Consider the following 24160-nt stretch of genomic DNA (forward strand, 5'->3'; position numbering starts at 1 on the left):
ACTGAGATATATATTGACTGAGCTTACCAAAAACTCTCAATTATAGCTCTAGGCTCTGTGTCAGGGATCAAACAATTATCTATTAAATTACTATTGTTGACTATCAGTTCATTAATAAACAGCATCAGATCTATTTGACCCTATTTGACCATAACGTCCTCGCTTTCTGAATACACAAGCTCCTTTCTTGTAGTATCCTTTAAAGGCTTAGTACCTAGATTAAAGATCGCCTGGAGGGGTTATGGTTGCTAATGCAACTAACAACGATCTTAAAATCAATCATTTGGGCGCCTAAGTCCCAAGAACATAGAATAACATTGATAATACCACCACCCTGCCGAGAGCCAGTAAACGTTGGTACAAGTGTTTCATCTTCTGATAGGAAATCTCTAGCAAAAATTAAATTATATTTTGTCCACCATATGCAGTATGTGAGAAGTGATTGGAATCATCCCGATTTATGCCAACCAAACCACAAACTGGCAGGCTACTAAATCTACAAATGCTCGTGTTAAAATCTCCTGCCCATATAAGTAAAATATGTTCATGATGTTTGGTATTACATTTTGTCAAGGCATCTTCTAAGTGATCGATTACTTCAGTTATCCGATTATCAAAGAAGTTATGATATAAATTCACAAGCAGGAGGTCTATTGAACTTTGGAAGGAAATATACAATAACTGAAACCATGGCATACCCATTCCCTATAGGGCTCTAGTTCCTCTGTGACCCACACACTTAACCAAAACTGGATCAGTCTTAATGCTGCAATACCAGAAATGGGTCTCAGATTTAGATCCATACTAATGGGGAGTGTGGGAGTGCTCTGGGGAATCTTTTAGCAGTGAATTGAGGAAACTATTCTCTGCAATTTCCAGCATCTCCACGTTACAGTTGCCCCAGATGTCTGCTCCGTAAAGGGCCGCCCCGCAAACTTGGATTCTATAGATTTCAAAAGGAGAACTAGGAAAAGATGGAGAGCTATTCGCAAACCTTATAATAGACCCTGCGGACTGTCTTAGGTGACAGGGTGCTCTTCCTCAATTGGGCTGGCCAACTATGTGAGTCTTCCAAGCAAACACCCACACAATCAAACTCAGAGATCCTATCAAGGGCTTTCCCATCTAATATTATAGTTCTTATTTTGCCCTCTCAATCTATAAACAGCATATACTTGGTTTTGTTATTATTGATTTCTAACCCGTAGTCCCATCTATATAGGGAAAACCTCTCACGCAATATGGATAAGCCCCGGGGACTTTTAGACAAAAACAGGGTGTTGTCAGTAAATAATAAACATAGTGTCTTTGTATCTTTGATCTGAGGGGAATCATTCTCATTAGATCCCAATAGGGAATGACTACAAGGCTTATTAGAGGGTTCATGTGCCGACAGGATCCCTTGGTGTGCTTACATAAAGACCTGGTTACATAAGCTTGGACTAGTGTTTTTTTGGTTAAACCCCCAAGATTTACCACACAACGCCATTGAGAAGTTCAAAGTGGCCTATTGGGAGTATATACTGGGAGAAAAAATTTCCAAGACTGTTTTGGGTAGCCTGCCTGATGCTTTTCTCTCATTTAAATGTGGCTTCAAGTTTCAATGTATTTAGATATGGTTACTAAACCCTTTACACCAGCACTTTTTCTCAAGTTTAAAATGGATACACTATCAATAGCTTCCTTCACCTGTCTTTGGAAGAAACGGTCAAGCATAACAAACATGTGTCCTATTGGATGTGTGTTTCCAGAGTCCATTGAACACGTCTTATTCTTCTGCACAGCATAGAAAAAGCAACGCACATGCTTTATCAGGCCTCTGTACAAATTGATGGGCTTAAATGATCGCATAACAGCACTTAGAGTATGCAGAACAAATACGAGTGGTTTGCTTGTCTTTTCAATTGGTAAATTATTACCAGCTATATAGTATCTGAGATCCAAGAAAATTCTTGACATAGTAAGGACCTTAGGGATATTTTAAATTCGACCCATCTCTGTGATTTTGTAAGGTAACCTAAAGTTGCAAAAGTTCCTTTACCAAGGCAGGATGTTTAAATTTTTTTACTGCACAATTAACAGAGGAGCGTTTACGCTCATGACCAATCCATTTAACCCTTCTCACAGAAAGTGAGACTTTTAAAAGATATGTTTAGTGAGTGAAGTGGATGTTTGGTCATCCTGAGGCTTTCATTTTCGTAAGTGATCCTTTTTTTCGCTTCCTTTTAGCGGGGGTAGGACTTGCTGAACTATAAGGGACATTAGAGGATACAGCTGGAATAGAGTTGGCACAAGGTGCTACACTTGCAGAATTATTGGAGGCAACTACATCATTGCTACCTCTGGCTACTTCTTGAGGGCGCGTTCCTAAAAGACATCCTCAAACTGCTCTATCAGTGGGTTCATTGCCTATGACCACAAGTTCTGTTATCTCTAACGATCGGTGAGCTACAGGGGATCTATTCTTAGTATGACACAGTACTGCATCAATTCTTTTCTCAACAAGACCACTTTCGGAATTTATGACACCCATAACAGTGGTTAAATAGTTGGTAATTGAGGGATTAGCTGGCATAATGGAGTAATTTCCTCCTTTTAACATGTTAGCTTTTCTTTTCCCAATATAACGTGACTTAAAGGAGACAACGTAAAAAGTTGTTTAGAGAAACAGAGGCCTACCTGCAAATTGCTTTACTCGAAAGTCCCATGGCAAGTCAAATTTTTGATGGAGGAGCCACTAGGGGTGGTTCGGCCCAGCCTTCCTCAGTAGTGGACGGTAGCATACAGGCCCACTCTTGACCCGGTCTTTGCCCGGTCACATGCCCTGTTGCATACCGCGGGCATAGCAGTTTCAATTGGAGCATGCAACTGACGCCGAACACACAGCTCAACCTGTGGGCTCAGAAAAGTATTATGGGCCTTGCAAACTCTGGCCCCAGCTCCTGTCTCCACTGTGCTTCAACGTGCATACAGCATGGCAGGCTTAGTGGTTCCAATTGCACTTTAATGCTCTTCCCATGCCTCGGGCTCAGCAGTTCCAATTTGAACACACGACCAATGCCAAACACACAGCCCCACCTGTCGGCTCAACAAAGGATTATGAGCCCTGCAGTCCCTGGCACCAGCTTCTGTCTCCTAATTGCTTCAATGTGCGTACATACAAGTCAATTGCTTCAGCATTTTACGTTGTTAGTTAAGCAGTATGTGGTTTTTGTAGGGATAGACTACTGCACAGTGGCAGCAGGTTTTTTCCAGATTTCGATGCTTTTTGATGATGTTTGTACATCTAGCTGAGGGATGTGACCAGAATCATACCAGAAACAAACCCTGCAAGGACTACTCAATAGTGTCCTAGGCAATAGCCCACAGATTCAAAAGACAGCTGTAATTGGAATAGTATTTGGGGTGGGTGACTACCCACCTGAAGGAATAATGACTATCATTGTCAGAATGAACCATCAAAATCCCTAAATTAACCTAAGCTCAACCCCCTGGTAGCTATGGCACAAAGCAGACAGACTTAACTTTGGGCAACGTGTAAATTATTTATACGGTACCAACATAGTAGTAAAATCAAGACGTACAGCAACAAAAACCCAAAACTGAATTAGAAAAACTGAATCAAAATTAAAAAAGCAAAATAACAAAAATCCAATAAGGGGAACTAGAGATATACATGTATAAAGGTTTAATTAACAATGGCATCAAAATGTGCTAAGTGCCAATGATAGTCACTGATCGGGGCAGACCTGAACCTAGGGAAAAATTGAGGCTCACTGGGTCAAATACAGCAATCAGGTTCGTCCTCATCAAAGACTTTACCTTCTGATTTAGTCTCTTAGGTCCCAATCCATCAAAGGAGTACATTTATAGAGCCCCCCCCTAGGACCTCAGGGGAGGCACTTAGAGATCCCAGTGTGTCAGGCAGAAGCCAATAGCAGGGCCCAGTCCAGACCCAGTTGCCACTGGTCAGCTGGGTACTTCCCAAAAAAAGGCATCTTGCAGCTTGTTGTATCCCCGTAGCTTGAACAGAAGGTCAGCCAACTGACCCCTAAAGTCCACATCTTTGTTATAGGTACAAGATGGAGCAGGTCCAGTCATTCAGGGCTCCTCTCAGGTGTCAGACAGCAGGTTTAGTTCTCTTCTGATCTTCCTCAGTTCCAGGAGATACACAACAATTGTCTTGCCATCCTGTGTCCTTCCTTTCAAATGCGATCCAAGTATGTAAACACAGCAGACGTGCCCAGCAGGCTTTGACACTGAAGCAGGGTTTGACATTGTAATGCCAAAAAGATGCACATAGCACCCAACCTTCTGCTGAGCTCAAAGGAGTAACCCCTGCCCTTTAAGGTTGATCTGTCAATTACAGTGACCTACTGTGTAGCTCCTGGGAGGCATTGCACAGCTTTTTCACACCTATTCAAATGATAATCCCTAGCTGGGAGAAGCTGGAGTGCAAATGCAAATTAGAAACTGGAGATTCAGGGAAGGAAAATGTACTTTTACTTAATATGTTTGAAAAATCCAACTCCATCATTAAATTGGATTTTGTGATAACTATTAAAATAGTAGTTTCATAATTTTTTTAGCTAGTCCCATTCCCGAGCTACAGTATTAGGATTGTAGTCTGTACTCTGGTTTTCTACATAGGACAGCTAGGCTTGACACAGTGAAAAATAGCTTTTGGGTGCTAGTCACCATAAGGACATGTTCACATTAAGTATTTCCATGTCCTACTTTTAAATACCATGCACCCTGCCTTTTGGGCTGCAAGGCCTCCATAGGGGTGATTTATTAATGTAGAATATGGAGGTTTTGACCTGTCAAAATGGTTTAATTTGACAGGTTGCATTGCAATTTTTACACTACTTCAGGCAGGCTACAATAGTAGGCCTGAAGCTATGATTGCACTGCCACTGTATTGAATAACAGAATAGGAGGTGCAGTCCACTAGTGGGTTTTTAACGTTAAGGCCCTGGATGCATCTTACAGCATTTACTAATGACTTTATGGGGAATTTAAATATACCAATTAGGAATATGCCCATTTAACCACATTTAAAGGGAGAGCACAGGCACTTTACTAATGGCTAGCATGCATAAAGTGCACAGAGTTCTAAAACTATTAAAACTAGGAAAAATAAAAGGTCCATCAAAGAGGCAAAACATCCAAGGTAACAACACAGAAAAGGCGGATTTTCTACACCAGCCTTCTCACAAAAACCACCCATTGCGCCTCCAGACCCATCATCCTCCCAAACTAAATAACATATCTGTCCCCTGGCCTTTTAATCCTGATGTGGCGCTAGGTGGATTTGTTTGAGGGTTTGTGGATGGTGAGATGATGGGTTTGGGACATTGGTTCAGTAAAGGTTGTGAGATAATTAGGCAACCCATGTCAAATTTGGTCCCCACATTGACTGTGGGCTGAATTTAGTTTTTTAAACCTTCATTTCCAAATTATCTTTAAAGTTGTGAATATGTATATTTAGTAAATAGGAAAAATGATGTCCCTTAGCATTCTTTGAGCTTTTGGTTATTAACTAAAGTATTACAAAGTATGTTTGGAGAACATTTCATTTTACATAACTTTTGCTAAAGAACAAATACATTTTAATATACATAGCAATGACAAAAAACTTTTACAATGCTCAATAATATATCATATTAAATGTAATTTAAAATGACTTACATCTTAAATTCATCATATGATACACAATGATGCTGAACTGGATAATTGTGCTTTATTTCATCAAGGTTGTTGTTTTCACAGGATTGTCCTAAATTTTCAATTTCTTCATTCAAAGCGACCTAGCCAGCAAGAATGACAACTGGTTATGCACATCAACACTTTGAGCGTAACTATTGAATTTACAATTAGGAATGCAACACAATACAACAGATAAATCACAATATTAAAACGTAATCATAAGAACCAATTATGTTTCCTCTAATGGCTGATTGAGCTCTAGCAGATTCCTTACCCCTCCTGAAATGACATGAACAGTGCCTTAGGCTCAGAGGTATCCTAAATATATTTCCCAAAAGTTTAAAATTTTACATAGACTTAACATCATGCCACTGTGCTTGTATAAATTTGACCAACCCCTGCTCTTGATTGTCCCAGGTGTCTGGGTATTGCAGTTTCATTTGTTCACTTGATTTGAGAATGTCCCATGGTAGCTAGATTTTAGACGGTATGCATTGAAAACAAAATTACAGCAACCACAAAAGGATAATGTAATGAATTGTGGATTGAGTTTAGCACCAAAAGCCAAAAGACTGTACATGGAAGTTTCTGTAAATAGCAAAAGACTGGTAATATGAAGAAATTTAATAGACATTTCAGTGATGCAAAATAACCAGTAGTGGTCGGAAATTGTGAATGACAACAGGTACATAGACAATGCCTGGTATACATATTAAGTCACATAACACGTTGAAAGAAATTCTGTGATTGCTGTGGTGGAGGGATGCTGAATTAGGCTACCTTATTTGGTCTCGGAAAGTCACTAAAAGTACTGTTTGGAAATCTCTAATGTACTTTCTTTAACTAACGTTAATTAATTTTCATGAGGAATGAAAAATACCATCAAGAAAGCATGCCACAACAAAACCTGAAAATCAGCAGAACTCTACTACAGAGAGAACTCACAAAATTCATTATCATCCAAATATAGCATTTTACACCACATCACAATAATAAAGGTTTACATAAATTCAATATAGTAATAAGTGGTCTCTGTTTCCTCTGGAATGCTAGTGAGGTCTATTTCCCATATACAATTGCCTGTTCCGAATAAAAGCCAGAATTTAGTGACTGTCAACATTGTCTGCTTGATGATGAGTTCTGTCTTGCCAAGATCAGGCCAGAGGGTCTGTCTAACTAACTCCTAATTTTCTAAATGCATAGTTTATCTGGCTTCAAAAAATGATTGGAAGCCAAAAGAGCTGCACTCATTATACGCCTTTGAATAGTGCTACAAATATCTTTTGTCTACTCTGAAGATAATTTATTTAAGTCTGAAATATTAGTATCTATCAATACATCATAGTAGTCAAAGATTGGGTGAGATTACAGAAAGATTCATATGACTGGGTTAAGTTGATATGAAATTCTGCCAGAAAATGTGACTTGAAGCATTTCACTAATAGGAGATGCTGATCTGGGAAATTATGATTTCGTGACCTCATCTCCAGGTAAGATAAGTCTGTATCTTTGTAATAATTGGGCATACACTTTAACACAATGCTCACTCATTTGACTGGAGAGCTCTCTGGAGCCTCAGTCCTCATTGTATGAAATCCTGTGAGTGCTCTAGTCGATGAGATGCTTAATGACATGCTGGATTGGGCTGCTTCATTTGGTCTCAGACAATGGCTAATCTACCATTTGGAAATCTCTGATGTACCTTTCGTTGGCAATGTGATTTTCTATTGTAATTCCAACTGGGTATTGTTAAAACACCAATACAACTAAAACAACACAAGAAACCCTAAAATGGTGCACAGCTCTCTTGTTGCTTTTTTTGACAGAATGGGAGGATGGCATCCTAGATCAATCCTTTCTGTGGTCAATTAAATAGTGGAGATAAGTGTGCAAATGGATATGCTTGATAGTCTTGGTATGTAACATACCATTTTCAATTCATCCAACCTCAAAATACAACAGTTTTGCACAGTACAAACTCTGTACTTTAGCCAATATAAATTATTCAAATTTGGTTACAGGAGGGATTCGGCATTTCCCCTGAGCAGGTGGCTTGAGTCAGTTGATGTTTATATGTTTGCTGATTGTCAACCTCTTGTAGAAATCAGGATCTGTATTCTCGTAAACTTAGTTATCTGACTGATTGCTGTTTTTAAACAGTTGGTTAAAATGATTAGTTTTGGATCAGCTAATGGGATCCATAGAAAATATCAGGAAGTTATTTTTATTTTGATAGTCATTGCTATGCTATGCATTGTAGAAAATTGGACTGACAAGAATCCTCCTCATTTTAGACAGTGGTGCCTTTCGTTTGTAAATCATTCTGAATTGGAATTAGCTATAAACAAAAAGTCAGAGAAGGTCAACATTTATTTAATGGGCACCAGCTTGTTGAAAGTATAGGTTGGCCGAGAATGATACAGTTTTCAGAATCCTGTAATCAGATAAATTGTGTTTTTTATTTAGAAGTAGGCACTTATCATTCATACTTCTTGAAAATATTATACATGTGCGATTTTTTATTACTGGCTTTTAAGTTATTGAACTAATGCTTTTATAGTATTGGGATAACACTTTTTGCTACAAGCATCTGTATGGACATATGTTATATCTGTTTTTCTTGCTGTCTCAATATTTTCTTTTTAAAAAGCAATTTTGTTTTTTAAAGGATGTAATGATACATTCTTAGCCCATGTTAAGTTTCATTCTAGTCCTCTGGGGAATGAAGGCCAATTAGGCAATTCTTGAGAAAGGTATTTGTAGGAAAGTAGGATCTGCTTCTTATGGTTACCCCCACTTTTTGATTTTTGCTCCCACTGTTTTGACTACTCTGGCTGGGATCCTGCTATTCAGGACCCCAACCTATCTGCTTTCTGCCTTACATTGTACAACTCCAGATTGGATACTGGGGTACCCTTATCAATCCTTAGTATATGGTACCCATGTACCCAGGGCATAGGCACCCCAGATGTCTCCCATGGGCTGAAGCATGTATTATGCCACCCATGAGAGGCCCTGCAAAATGGAACCTCAGGTCTGCTATTGCAGCCTGTGTAAGCTGCTGCTTGCACCACTTACGAGAGATATAGGTTCACTATATCTATATATATCACTAAACTTAAAACCTTATAAGTCACCCCTATAGCAGGCCTTCACATTCCTGAAGGCAGGGTGCTGGTGTTTATGTGAGAGGGTGCTCCTGCATAAGCAGGGCCCCTCTGCAGCCTTCGGAGACCATTCTCCCGAGTTGTACGTGATACTGCCAGACATATAGGTAGAGGTGCATTACAACCTCGCAGTAAATGCTATCTGGAAAATGACTGCAACTAAGTATGTCGTGTTTGGTGTCAAACACCTTGGAATCATACCTCCACACCAGTAACTGGTGTGGGAGGTATGATTCCTCCCCTCAGAATCGAGGTTCTGGGGGTACCCAAGTCTACCGGTACCAACTTTCTCGAGCCTTACAGCACAAAATAGATGCTGCCAGCCACAGACACGAGTCTGCCCTCCTGCTGCTGAGCCAAGCTCGCGCAGAGGAAGGTCGGACAATAGGTATCCTGTCACAGGGAGGTGTGACCACCTCTCAGATAGGATTTAGTGTATTGGGGCTGGGTGGGTGCATGGTCTCTGTGCCAGAAAGTCTGCACGAGGGGCACATTTTGGTGTCCCTGTGCATAGTCCTGCTCAAACTAGTTCTGGGAGCCATTTGCTCCTGCTCTGGCGCAAAACTGGACCAAGGACATGGGTGTAGCCACCCCTCTGTCCTGTCCCTCCCCTGGAAGGGTCCCTAGAATCTGACCAACCCCTTCCCATGGGTATAAAATGGGTTACCTGGCTACAGGACATTAGATTTTACGTGGACAAGATACTGCAAGAAGACACCTCTACATTTTGACCGTCTGGACACGCTGGACTTTGCTGGACCTCCCTTGGGCTGACTTTGTCTTCCCTAGCTGTCCCCAGTCTCGCCACTGTCCCTGATCGATACAGGTTCCGGGCTGGACCCTGTGGACCTCTAAGACAACAGAAGAATCTCCCTTGGGGTGAAGGGGTCACTCCCATGCAAACACAGGCACCGTATCACATCTGACTGGTTTGCTGATCCTGAGCTCCTGCAGACTCCGAAGGCTCCATCAACACAGGAGGTGGGTTTCTGAAGGTCTCCTAGGTTGAGCTGCCCTTTCACTGAGTTTGAAGCAGATATCCCCCGTGGAGACCATATACCCGCACCCCTGTGCACCGCATTTATTTACAGCTGAATGCGCTTGTTGTCGTGCAACAATTCCGTGCATTGGGCCATTTATAGCCCTGACCACAGCGCATTTTTTCTGAGAAGGACTCTGGCATCCTTACACTCTATCCTGCTAGCTGGTATGCTGTGAAACCGCCTGAGGTCCCCTTGCGACTCCTGTGCCTTCGGCCTGTGGGTGTACTTGAGGGTCAATTTTGCTTGAAGTGTGCTCCTCCGGTAGCTCCAGGCCTGCCCTGACTCCCCTTGCTGTGGTGAGTCTCCTGGTCCTTGCTGGGCCAGATCGACACCGAATTTGACCATCTCTGTTGTTTGCTGCTGCCAAGGCTTGTTGGTGCTCCCGCCGGACACTGACCTCTCAGCACTCGACATCCTTCGGGGGAAAGCTCACCTCTGGCTCCTGGGCATCCTAGACATCTTCGGGTCCTTGCAGCTGAAGAGTCAAGATCACCGTCAATACACCTGAAGTACCCGACATCGGTGGGCATTCGTTTACCGATCCTCTGGTCACTCCAAAGAGACCCAGACTCTGTCCCCTCTGCTTTCAGGTTCTTCTCATCTAGAATCCACGTTTGGATTCCCCCAGACACTTTTCGTACTTCCAGCAGCAGTATTTCTTGGTCGACATCAATAGAGAACGACAAGGGTTTCTGACGCCACTTCGTGTCTATGCACCTGGCTCCTCTGGGATAGGTAACTCTGGTACAAAGGTATCCACGGTTGGGGTGGCTCTTCAAACTCTTAAGTTCCAAGGGTTGTCTTCGTAATCTGCTGGGAAGGGTCCTTAATCTCCGATTTTCCAACCGCGACTTTCCCATTGAATTGTACGGAGCATGCGGTCGTGTTCTCACTCTGCACCCGTCCTCTGTGGGGTCCCTACTCACTCAACTTGGGTGGTTCCTTGGGGTCCCAGGAATTCTATACCTCCTAGACTAAGTCTAGTCCAGTGTTGTGGTTCTTATACTACTTATTTAGTATATGGTTTGGTCTCCCCCCTGGAGCCCACAGTGTATTGTGCTACTTACTTATAATTCTTTGCAACTATATTATTTGATTTGTGCTCTATCCTCGTGTAGAGGATACTAGAGAGTGTTATATATAATAAATACATATTTTTATAACTACTGTGTGGTTTTCCTTTCATTTAACCAATACTATAATGTTGCATTCTGGTAAAACAAGGTGCTTAACATTCCTTCAACTACTAGTAACAAGATTGGGGAGTGTAGAGGGATGGCCCTTCATGGGCTTCAGAGATGGATGCGTCCTCCACTTCAAATTATTTACTTAACAAAAAGATCCATCTCTTACGGGGAGAAAAGAAGGAAATTCAAACCTGGGTTATATGGGTGTAAATGTCCCACAATGGTTGGACATACACAAAGGTGTTTAAATACCCCTCACACACCAAGAATGACCAGTGGTGTCATGCTTCATCATAGGGGTCTTCCCGCCCCGCTGCGGGACGGGGCGTGCTACGACCTACGAATACGTGGGAGCACTGATAATAAAGTGCTATGTGTAGTGCAGTGGGAGGGTCTGGGATAGGTGTGAATGTGAGTTAAAAAGGACCTGGCCCCTAGGACAAAATTTTTTTTTTTAATAAGTCGGAGGGGGCTGGTACTAGTAAAAGGGTGGTGCGGAGACTTCCTACTCAATGCGTGGTGTTCTCCTAGTATGTTGTCGACATGTTTCGATGCTAGGCATCTTCTTCAGGACAGGGTTAAGATCCCTCCTATGTGCGCATATTGGTACTCATGATAAGTTTATCAATGTAAGAGAAAACATGCGTGAGTATACAGTACCTAATGGTATTCGTATTTAATTCTGTAAGAAAAATAAAGCAAATTACTCGTTCAGATTCCCAGGAATTGTGAACATCGTACCTGCAAACAAAAGAAGTGTGCCACGAAGGTGACAAAAAACGTGATAGTTTTAGCCATAACTCTAAATGGTTGCAGAAGAAGGTGCAGTGACCTGTAAGAAAAGTAGAGACATACAAGACACTACAAACAAAAAACAGAAAACACACACTCTAAAATAATGGACGTTACTCTTATCAGGATAAGGAACCAACGGTATATTGAAAACATACTTAAGTGTATGTGAGGTATTGCCTCATGGACCTTAGGGTTGATGGAAAAACAATAAGGAGCCTCAATGCTGAAAAAGATAATAAAAAGGAGAGATGCCTGTTATCTACTGACTACTCCTAGAGAAACGCCGTTATCGGTGTCCTCCAGCGGCTAAGCCGTACTCACGTATCCTTTAGCAGCCAATCGCTACATGTGCATCCATCCCGATGTCCGGTCGTACTGTGGGGAAATCCCTACTGTGCTCAGTTTAAATACAGCTGGCTTCTATCAATTTGCGGGGAAACTAGTTGCACCTGGTGAGTTTCAGAAGACTTCCGGTTTAAAGGGTGCCGGTAGACTAGACCGGATCGAGTAAAAGATCTATGTCAACCGGAAGTGAGGACCCAATACGGGTATTTTAAGTGGTACGATCACATGCGCCCACTGGTAAATGTAAAAAACAAATAAATCAAAAAATGAGGATAGAGGTCTCCCAAGTGTATTGCCTCAAAGCCTGTTTGACGGATCGAAGAGGTACGTGCTTGACTTAGTAAGAGCGAGAAGCGTCTCTCGTATGTCGAGAGGTGTGATAACTGAATTGGCTCTCGTGTGTCGAGAGGTAGCTGAATCACAACGGGGAGAGAAAGAGCCAATGCTGAGAGGAGGTGGGACTTATCCGAGGGCGGGGGTAAAAGGGTGTCAAAATATGAGGATTGACACATGGATTAGTAATCCATCCTAGCCCTTCCTGTCATTTAACAAAGACAGAAGAAGTTCTTCTGACGGTAGAAAGGATGCTTTGGTGGTTTGTTGTAAATACAAGTACAAGCATCCAAATAGTGCCAGGACAAGAGTGTCATAATTGATCTCGTTGGTCATAAATGACAATGAAAGGGGTGAGGCAAGTCACTATGACAGCTGTGACCATGGTATGTCATCGTTCAGACCAAACACGTGAGTGCCCAGACGGAACACCCAACGTTGTTCCTTCTCGAAGAGTCCATGCTCATTCTGTAGTTGCTCTATGACCGTCCATCTGAGATCATCGACCCCATGATTCTCAGTCAGGAAATGCGTCGCCATCTTAGTCGTGCTTTTCTTGCAGCGAATGTTACTCTTATGTTCGCCCATTCGCACCTTTACTGGTCTGGTGGGCATACCCACATATTCCATTTTACAGGGGCAAGTAATAAGATACACAACGTTTTTGCTGTTGCAATTGGTAAATTTTCGCTGTTCCCAGACTGTGCCGTTGGCAAAAGTGATACTGGTACTTTTCTTAGTGAGTGTGCAAGTGCTGCACATCCCGCAAGGATGGTGCCCTTTGACTGGTGGTAGAATAACACTCACGATCTGTTGGGCAGGTGGTTTCCGTGGTCTGGTGTGAACCAGAATGTCCTTTAAATTTCTACCCCTTTTGTGAGAGAACATGGGTTTCGGTAGATTGAGGCCTCCACAATTCAGAATTTTCCAATTCTTATTTATGATCTTGGAAACCTGGTTTGAATGTGTATTGTAGGTTGTGACACAGATAGGCCTGGTTTCCTCTTCCTTTGGTGGTCGATTTTCTAAAAGAGAATCCCTATTGTTGTTCCTTGCTCTCTTGAAACCCTTTTTGACAACTGCCTCTGGGTAGTGTCGATCCAATAATTTCTTCTGCAGGTCTTTTGCCTGGGCCTTGAAGTCTGTCAATTCTGAGCAGTTCCTACGGAGACGTAGGAACTGGCCATAGGGGAGATTATCACGAAGGTGTCTGGGATGGAAACTGTCATATAGCAACAGGCAGTTCTTGGCCGTTGGTTTAAAGTGTGTGCTGGATTTCAATCTGCCTTCATCTGCATAGATGTTAAGGTCTAGGAAAACTAGGTTGCTGTTGGATGATGTATGCGTAAACTTTAGAAAGGTATTTTGTTCATTCAACCAACTCATGAAGGTGACGACTGAGTCCGAGTCTCCTTTCCAAATCACTAGCACGTCGTCAATATAACGTTTCCACAAGATGATGTTCTGTTGAAACGGGTTGTGAGGGTTCAGTATCTTTTGAGACTCCAGATGGTGGACATATAATCCCGCTAGGCTCGGCGCAAAGGTACTACCCATGCTGGTACCGTGTTTTTGGAGGTAGTGCACATCATGGTACAGAAAATAATTATTTTTGAGGGCCAGGGTAATACATTCCATCACGAGGTTGCGAGGGGTATGATAGTTCCAAGGAGTGGAAAAAAGAACCTCCTCAATGATATCCAAGGTGTCGTTGTGCGGTAGACTAGTATATAGGCTTTCCACATCCAATCCTAATAATAGGTGTTGGGTAGGATCAAAAACCAGATTTTCAAGAAGTTGTAATACTGCTTTTGTATCTTTTAGATAGGTATCTGTACCTTGGACTAGTGGTCGAAGGAATGCATCCGCAAATTTCGACAAGGGCTCTAATATTGAGCCAATCCCAGATACAATGGGGCGTCCAGGGGGATGTTCCAGGTTTTTGTGGATTTTTGGGATTGTATAGAAGTAGGGAGTTCTAGGTGCCTTCTGTACTAGAAAGTCCGCCTCCTTTCGAGTGATCCAATCATGTGCAGTGGCCTCTTCCACCATCCCCATTATGTGAACCCGAATGCTCTCTGTAGGGTCATCATTGAGGACCTCATAGTTCCTCTGGTCACTCAATAATCTCTTACACTCATTGTCATAGTCAGTAGTTGTTTGTATAACCGTTGCTCCGCCTTTATCGGCCGGCTTAATGGTGATGTTAGTGTTGCTGGCTAGTTGTTGTAGTGCTTCCTTTTGTGCTCTAGTCACATTCTGGAATGCCTTGTGATCCTTCTGGAGTACATTGTTAATATCCTCCATTACTGCTTTTTCGAAAGTTAATAGTTCGATGGGTAGAGTGGAGTCCGCCGGGGTAAATGTGGATTTGGGTCTTAATCCCGTGTCAGATACCTGGGTGGGGACTGTGATTTGGTCAGAGAAAAAGACTTTGAGTTTGAGTTTACGCATGAACTCCTTTATTTCTAAACAAAGCTTGAATTTATCAACTTTGTTGGTGGGGACAAACCCCAATCCTTTCTCCAAAGCTGTCATTTGTTGATGAGTTAGGGAAATAGTTGAAAGGTTGACCACTAGTTGTCCTTGCGGCTGGTCGATGGCTGGTTCGATGCTGCTGTCATACTCCGTGTTGATACCCTCGTTGGGTCCTCAGGTCACTGCACCTTCTTCTGCAACCATTTAGAGTTATGGCTAAAACTATCACGTTTTTTGTCACCTTCATGGCACACTTCTTTTGTTTGCAGGTACGATGTTCACAATTCCTGGGAATCTGAACGAGTAATTTGCTTTATTTTTCTTACAGAATTAAATACGAATACCATTAGGTACTGTATACTCACGCATGTTTTCTCTTACATTGATAAACTTATCATGAGTACCAATATGCGCACATAGGAGGGATCTTAACCCTGTCCTGAAGAAGATGCCTAGCATCGAAACATGTCGACAACATACTAGGAGAACACCACGCATTGAGTAGGAAGTCTCCGCACCACCCTTTTACTAGTACCAGCCCCCTCCGACTTATTAAAATTTTTTGTCCTAGGGGCCAGGTCCTTTTTAACTCACATTCACACCTATCCCAGACCCTCCCACTGCACTACACATAGCACTTTATTATCAGTGCTCCCACGTATTCGTAGGTCGTAGCACGCCCCGTCCCGCAGCGGGGCGGGAAGACCCCTATGATGAAGCATGACACCACTGGTCATTCTTGGTGTGTGAGGGGTATTTAAACACCTTTGTGTATGTCCAACCATTGTGGGACATTTACACCCATATAACCCAGGTTTGAATTTCCTTCTTTTCTCCCCGTAAGAGATGGATCTTTTTGTTAACATTCCTTCAAGACTTAACCTGAAGGCTGCTCTCCATAGTTACCACTGGGATAGCTTTCAATAAAGGTTATCCTTGAGCTAATCACCATAAGGGTTGTTTGGACTGGTACAAGGTGCCCACTTTAATTAGTGGACAGCATATACCAGGCCAACTACTCACAGTATTGCCTTTGACCTTAGAAACACAGGTTCCAGGCACTACTGTGAGCTCTGTGAATCACCCAATAACTCCTCCTTGGACTTCGTTGTTAAGGGTAACAAGGCTGAACAGTCAAGACTTACTCTTGAAGGTAAGTGTAAAGCAGAATGCCTAGTTCAATTAGCACTTGTAGCACACGATTGTCGGCGACTACGACTTGGTGAAATGTGTTCAGTAGGATCTGCACTACAGACACCAGCTGGCACTTGACAGTTATCATGCTGCCTTCTGTGTCTTGCAGAGCCTCTAACCATTGCCCATCAATGGTGACCCACTGCCTATACTGTGAAGTATTTGCAGGTATGTGGGATTTTGGCTTCATTACTCTATCCCCCAGGAAACTGGGGTCACCTCTGTCCATTCCCCAAACATAACGCTGGGACTGCCTCCTCCCCGAGCACTATACTTACCAACCCTGGTGTCTGCTCACCATTGGGGATGTGCCCTCTTGGAACATTTGGAGTCACGCTTGTTGTGCTTATACTTGTAGCACTCTATACATTGGGATACAGACCTCCCTGTCTTATGGTCAAATAAATGAGGCGTAAGTGGGACGTCCTTTTGCCATGCCTTCTCTTTGCATACAGGGAGGTATCTCAGAGATCTCTTGGGTTCAGTCCTTTTGAGCTTCTGTATGGCCACCCTGCGAGAGGACCTCTGAGTTTGGTGAAGGAAGGCAGCTCCCAGGAAAACTCCCAAGGATGTGTTTAGTTACATGCTGGCCTCCAGAAACCAAACTGCCCACTTCAGGAAACTCGCACAGGCGAACCTGGAAGCAAGCCAGGAAGAAATGAAAAAGTGGTATGACCAGAATGGCACTCTGGTCAAATTTCAACCTGGGCAAAAAGTGTGGGTGATGGCCCCAGTGGAACCTTGTGCCATGCAGGACAAGTAGACTGGTCCCTTGAGGTAGTGGAGCGCAAAAGTGATATCACCCACCAGGTGAATTTGCAGACTCCCAGGAACCCTTTATGGGTCCTCCACGTGAACTGCCTCAAGCCCCACTTCGAGAGATTCAAAGTGAGCATGCTCTTGGCGACAGATGATGGGGTAGAAGAGGAGAGTGGGCCTCTCCATGACCTTCTGTCCACCATGGAGCATGATGGGTCAGTGGAAGGTGTGATCCTCTCCCCTACACTGACCCCAGAGCAGCAGAGTGACTGTTACCAGTTGTTGGGACAGTTTGCCCCACTGTTCTCTCTGACCCCAGGTGTTACTCACTGGTGTACCCATGACGTGAACACTGGTGACAGCCCTCCTGTAAAACACAAGATTTACAGGTTGAGTGACCTGGTCAGGGCCAGCATCAAGGAGGTCTCTAAGATGTTGGCATTCGGGGTAATCGAGCCCTCCAACAGTCCTTGGGCCAGCCCAGTGGCCTTGGTCCCAAAGGCTGCTGCACCCGGTGCCGCTCCAGAACTGTGGTTTTGTGTGGACTACCGTGGGCTCGATGCTGTCACCAGGACTGACGCACAACCCATTCCCAGAGCTGATGAGGTCATTGATCAGTTGGGAGCTGCCAAGTTCCTCAGCACGTTTGATTTAACGTCTGGGTAATGGCAGATTGCTTTAACCGATGGGGCCAAGGAGAGGTCAGCATTCTCAACCCCAGAAGGATATTACCAGTTCCGGGTGATGCCCTTTGGGTTGAAGAATGCCCCTGCCACCTTTCAGAGGTTGGGCAACCAGGTGTTGGCTGGACTTGAATATTTCAGTGCTGCATATCTGGACGACATTGCAGTGTTCAGTTCCAGCTTGGAAGAACAGTTGCTGCACCTCGGGGAAGTGTTGAGGGCTCTCCAGAGATCAGGCCTCAAGGCCAGTAAGTGCCAGATTGGGCAGGGTTGTGTGGTGTACTTGGGACACCAGGTAGGAAGCGGCCAGGTGATGCCCCTACAGCGCAAGATTGACACCATTCTGGCTTGTAAACCCCCCAAGACCCAGACAGAGGTGAGAGCCTTTTTAGGTCTGACTGGTTACTACAGGAGGTTTGTTAAGGGCTATGGCACCATTGTTTCCCCCTTAACAGAGCTGACTTCCAGGAAGCAGCCCAAGAAGGTGATCTGGACTGAATCTTGCCAGAACGCTTTTGATGCCCTTATGGCCGCCATGTGCACGGAGCCCGTGCTCAAGGTACCCAATTTCTCCAAGGAGTTGTGCAGACCGACGCTTCAGAGCATGGTGCGAGAGCGGGGCTCTCACAGCTAAACGAAGAGGGTCTACACTAGCCTGTAGTCTTCCTTAGCAGGAGATTACTCCCCCGAGAACAGAGGTGGAGTACCATAAAAAGGGAAGCTTTTGCTGTGGTCTGGGCACTAAAGAAGCTAAGACCCTACCTGCTTGGGACTCACTTCTGGGTTCAGACAGACCACATGCCCCTCAGATTGTTGATGCAAATGAGGGGTGAGAATCCCAAACTGTTGAGGTGGTCCATCTCCCTACAGAGAGTGGACTTTACGGTGGAACACCGCCCTGGCACAGAACACGCCAACGCAGATGGTCTGTCAAGGTTCTTCCGCCTTAGTAAAGAGAACTCCCAGGAGGTTGGTTAGTTCTCCTTACTTTCAGCTGGAGGGAACATGTGTTAGACTTGGCATCTTTTGGCGTGTTTCCCCTGACTTTTTGCTTTCTGACCACCCAGGTTTTGACTCTGTTTTTCTGCCTTAGTGTCTCTGCGCACTTTCTCACTGCTGACCAGTGTTAAAGTGCAAGGGCTCCAGTTGTAAATTGTGTTATAGATTGGTGTTTTCATGATTGACATATTTGATGTACTTGTCAGTCCCTAGTAAAGTGCACTGAGTGTGCCAAGGCCGGTAAGTCAAATGCTGCTAGTAGGCTGCAGCACTGGATTGTGTCACCCATACAAGGAGTCTGTAAATGTAACTCTGGCCTGCCTTTGCAGAGACTGTGTGCAGTCTGGGACTGCCCTGTCGACTTGGCAAGTGTACCCACATGCCAGGTCAGTCACCCCTAAGGTAGGCCCAAGGTACCCGTGTGGGCAGGGTGCAGTGTATGTGAAAGGTAGGACATGCCCTGGTATGTGTGGCATGTCCTGATTGTGAGTTACTTCCAATTTTGTTTTTCACTATGGCAAGGCTACCTGTTCCCATAGGACAGAATGGGGAGTTTGTTTATAACGTCTTATAAACCTAACTACCCCTGGGAACAAGGTAGAATTAATAACGTTTAGTATGCCTGATTTCAGAATCTAAAGACGCATCTTTTAGTGAAGGTGATTTTTACATTCTGGGTTTGAAAATACCACTTTTAAAAAGTAGGTATTTTCTTGCTTAGCCATCCAGTAGGCCTCTGCTGGGTTTGTGGATTGACGGTCTGGGTTTTGTATGACCGGGGCTGGAGAGGAGCAGTGGCTCCAGAGGGTCTAGATGGGTCAGGGAAGGGTTGAATAGACCTGGGCTGCACTTAGAGTAGAGGGGAGGAGATTTCCTTTCACCTGAATGAGCCTGGTCTGCCTCTGACAATGCTGTTTCCACCTCCTGCCAGGAAGCTGCACCAGAGAGGACAGAACTGGTTCTGGCTGGGCACAGACACTCTCTGCCTGAGAGGACAAAGGATTTGGACTACAAAAAGTGGGGCCCAAACCCCTAAACTTTAGAACTCACTGGAATCAAGGAACCTGCCAAGCAGAAGAGCTGGAAGAGCTGCCAGGAGGACTGCTGCCCCTTTGCTGTGTTGTTGCTTTGTGGGGTTGGCCTGAAGTTGCTGCCTCTGCCTTGGGCAGTGAATGGACTGGAAAGAACCTTCTCTACTTGTGCTAAGTATCTCCAAGGGCCTGGAATAGAGCTGGCCTCCTGTTCTGAAGTCTCAAGGACTGCAAAGATGTCACCAACCTCTGGGTACCGGTTCTGGAACCGCAGTTTCAGTTGCCACAGAGAAAAGAACCGCAACTGTATCCGTCACAAACTTTGTCGCTGGCTCTGTGTCCTGACGGCACCACAGACCGAATTGCCTGCATCTTGCACTGCAACCTTGTCCTCACCAACGTCGATGAACACTGCCGCCGCCACAGAGCCGCTGCCACCGAGCCGCTGCTTGCACCGTGACCTGTGGGCACCACAGTCCGCACCGCCTTGCTTCACTTTGCCATCCTGGTCTCACCCACGCTGTTGCTGCTGCTGACTCGACACCCTTGACCGCATTGTGGTTGGGGGCACCGCTCGTAAAGTTTCACAGCGCACCACCTCATCCCACACAGCCGTCTGTGCCGACCAACGCCAGCTCCTGCAAACCGGTTCTGTCACCTGCACCGCAACCTGCCAGCACCACATCGAGCACCATCTCACCCTGCACCGTAAGCTTTGGTCTCACCATCGTCGTCTGGACGATCTTCACAGAGCCACTGCCTGCAACGCACTGAGAGGACACCGCATCCTGCACCGCTTCCATTTTGAAACGCAAACATGACTGTAGCCACGACCGGCTCGCACCTCCGTGTAAGCCACAACGAGAAAGGTACTGTTACCGAGTCTGTTCATGCTTTCGCTGGCCCGTATCGACGCGGTCGGCTGGAACTGTTGAACTCTGTTGATTTCAGCATTGCGGTAGTCCCGGACGGAGCTCCCGACTCATACGAACTGTGTTTCTGAGGTATTTCGGCAGTTTAGAAGACATCTTGCTAAGTATCTATTTTTCAAGTACTGCATTGTGGATTCTTCATCATTTTTGTTCTTGTTTTGAGTATATAAAGATATTGGATATTTTTCTAAAACTGGTATGGTGTCCTTTTGTAGTGCTTTCACTGTGTTACTGTTCATTGTGTGCAAATGCTTTACACACTGCCTCTAAGATAAGCCTGACTTCTCATGCCAAGCTACCAAGGGGGTGAGAAGGGGTTATTTTAGGAGTGTAACTCCCTTATCCTGACTAGAAGGAAGGGTCCCTACTTGGACAACGGTGCAAATGCTTGCCAACTAGAGACCCCCATTTGTAAAAACCGCATTGACGACTTACTAGTCGAATGCGAAGAAATTCCGATCCCAGCGGTCCTTCCTGCTCCGACCCAGCCTCCTACCCCTACTACCCCTAACACAGCCGTCCTTCTTCCCAGCGCTATTTCATATCCCCCAAAATGCATACCTCAAATGTTTAATCAATCTAATATGCGTAGCACAAAAAATTAAGCCTGGGCAGAGCACTACGCTACGCTTGCGTAGTTTGCGAAGTTTGCGCTACTTCGCACTACGCGAATTGCACGTAGCACAGTGCAAACACGCGTAGCGTAGTGTTGCGTAGTGCAGCGGTCTTTTTTTGCTTGCTCGCGGTACTCAACGTCAAGTTGGCGACCGCGAGCAAGCAAAATGACATCCCGGCGAGACTTTTTCCTCGTTCGCGATCAGCAACATCAAGTTGGCATTCGCGAGCGTGGGAAAAAACCCTCCCGGCGAGATTCTCAACGCGAGAAGGTCAGGTTTCTCATTGCGAGTGGTCGCGTATGCTCATGACCGCTCGCGATGAGAAACTACCAGTTTGCGTTGAGAAAGCTGCAGCTTGAGTAAAAATCTACTCGAGCGGCAGAAAACTACAGCTCGCACTGTGCAAGATGCCGTTTTCAATGATTGCAGTGTGCCGGTTGCTTGTCCGCACTGTGCAATCATTGAAAACGACATCTTGCACAGTGCGAACAGGGTACTACGCAGATCGCGAAGTGCTACGCGTAGCTCGCGTAGTGCGAACTGCACTTTGCGTAGCTTCGCGTAGTGCTACTTCGCGAACTACGCCCAGGGTTACAAAAAATCCCTCCCCCAGTCAATTTTCAGTATTCCAACTGCCGACTATCACTGATGAGGTAGAGCCAAGGAATTTTATAACGCCTACTACTGGTACTGATACAGCTCAGGCCACCATTGATACTGACCTTGTTCTATCTAATAGGTTTCTTCCACTCCAGCATGTGACCTGCTCACCACAGCAGGGAGGGGGGAGGGGTTGCTCGGGTTGCCAGCACCTAAGAAGGGATTCGTGGGGGAAAGGGTAAGGGTAGGAGCTACTGGCAGGGATGAGGTCCCCAGAGTCAAGACAGTCTTAGAAGACCGGGCTACCTCTAGGATCATAACAGATCTGAGGATTGAAGTCAACAAATTTAAAACAATAGTCTCAGCCCTGATCAAACAGGTCAAGCTTCTATTAGCTAGAGGAGATTCAGCAGACCAACTTTCTAAGCAGATACCAAATAAGTTAATGAACCTGGCCTGCCACACTAGTAGCTTAGTCCCCCAAATGTCAGTACCCATTGAGTATCCATCATTTTCTGCTAGTAAGAATGCCCCTGTACTACCAACTAGTTGTAGAGCTTCTGGACATATGCATAATGCTAGGTCCTTTACAAGCAGAGGCGATTTTAGCAAATAGGATCCTTTACTAATTTTGGCTCACTTCTTCGACCCCCACTACTGATCCTTTTCCATTAAATCGCATAGGTGGGTACAAGCAGACTCAATTGCCCCCCAAGTGCTTATATATGAACAATGTGCCTAAGTTCCCTTCTCATGTAAGACATGAAGGAGAGGGCTCCTTAATTAATAAAAGCATACATTGGATCCGTCACGTGAGGGGATGTCATTCAGTGATTAGGGAGGACATCTTGCATGCTAAAAGGTTAATTCACCCGAATACTAACCTGACAGCATTGGATGCTAGGACGAGTACACCCACCCCTACTGGTATACAGCTCAAGTACAGACCATTTTTACTTTCATTGTCACTACCTATCCACCACTCTGATACTCTACTGGGCCCTGACTCGTCCCTTGCTGGCAACGACTGACTTGTACATCAAGCCAGCCTTGCATGCACCAAGATACATCAGGCAAGGCCAAACAATACCCAGTATGTCATGAATACATTCAATCATTCCACTGCTGAATCCACACTAACTCCCCTGTTCAAGGGCCTTGGGAGAGTTTGGCTTTTAGCATTGGACTGAACAAAGGGGCTTCATCCTCAGTAGGTCTCCAGTCAGAAGTACTATCAGGGTATGTTGCTGATGAAAAACAACCTTACCGTTCTGCCAACCTAGTAGAGCCCAAGCTTAGTATGGTTTCATGGAACATAGCAGGGGTGAGGACAAAAGTGGCTCTCTTTCATTGGATCAAATATATTGAACACTATGACATCTATATTCTCCAGGACACTTGAAGTACTAGTCCTGTTCATATTCCAGGTTATATAACGTTCTATCGATAAGCAATCACTAACAGGCCGGGCCGACCTGCTGGGGGGTTGTTGATTTGGGTTCAAATTGAGCTCCAATGAAAATCCGGGAGCTTTAGTTTGATAGTCCTGACATTGTAGTGATCCAAATCAAGGGTGCAAAAGGCACAAGGGTAGATATTTTGTTAACGTCTATGCCCGAGGAACCAGGGCTGGAAGCAGATCCTCCTCTCTTTAAGAATTGGAAGATCTTTTCGACAATAGGGCCACTCAGTCCCCACTGATTGTAGCTGGTGACTTTAACGTCACCTTTGAACAATTAGAAAGGGAGTATATATATGATAGTAGGGAGGAAACGAGCTGTGGCTTGTTCCCTTCCTTAACTTTCCCCATATCAACAAATGGTCACATGCGGCATTGCAGCTCAATGCCCTACCTCTTGAGTTTGGATTGAGAGCTACTAATGGCTGCACTAAATTAGATAAAATGGGCGCTAACACCTATAACAGAACTATTAATACAAGTCATATTGACTATTTCTTGGTAGATTTGAGGTTGTGGCCTGGAGTGGATGATATGATAGTGGGGTCTACAGTGACAGTGATCAAAAACCCCTCAAGCTCCATTTGAGATCAACTTGGGCTAAACATTCGAACCCTTCGAATTCGACTCTTATGACGAAGGAGGTATGCCCAACTAATGATAATAGACGTCTTAAATGGGCACGTGTAGCTATGGACAGCGGGAAACTTGAGTCAATTAGACTGATTTTGCTGGATAGCACTAGAGAGATGCTCAGACTAGCTGACCTACAGGGAGGTCTGGATGAGATTGTGGCTTGTCGCGGTCATCTCCTTAACCAGCTGGCCTT

At 44.7% G+C, this 24160-nt stretch overlaps 1 protein-coding gene across 1 annotated transcript in view; it reads right to left on the minus strand.

Moving 5' to 3' along the window:
* The window catches only part of PKD2L1 (polycystin 2 like 1, transient receptor potential cation channel), a 3023543-nt gene that overhangs the window by 646751 nt on the left and 2352632 nt on the right, over positions 1 to 24160 (minus strand). The window contains exon 13 of the mRNA XM_085603531.1: positions 5692 to 5810. Within this exon, the coding sequence (XP_085459657.1) occupies positions 5692 to 5810 (119 nt within the window). The remainder of the gene's footprint in view (positions 1 to 5691; positions 5811 to 24160) is intronic.

Source organism: Triturus cristatus, chromosome 1_2 (genome assembly GCF_964204655.1).
Source record: "Triturus cristatus chromosome 1_2, aTriCri1.1, whole genome shotgun sequence".
Taxonomy (NCBI): domain Eukaryota; kingdom Metazoa; phylum Chordata; class Amphibia; order Caudata; family Salamandridae; genus Triturus; species Triturus cristatus.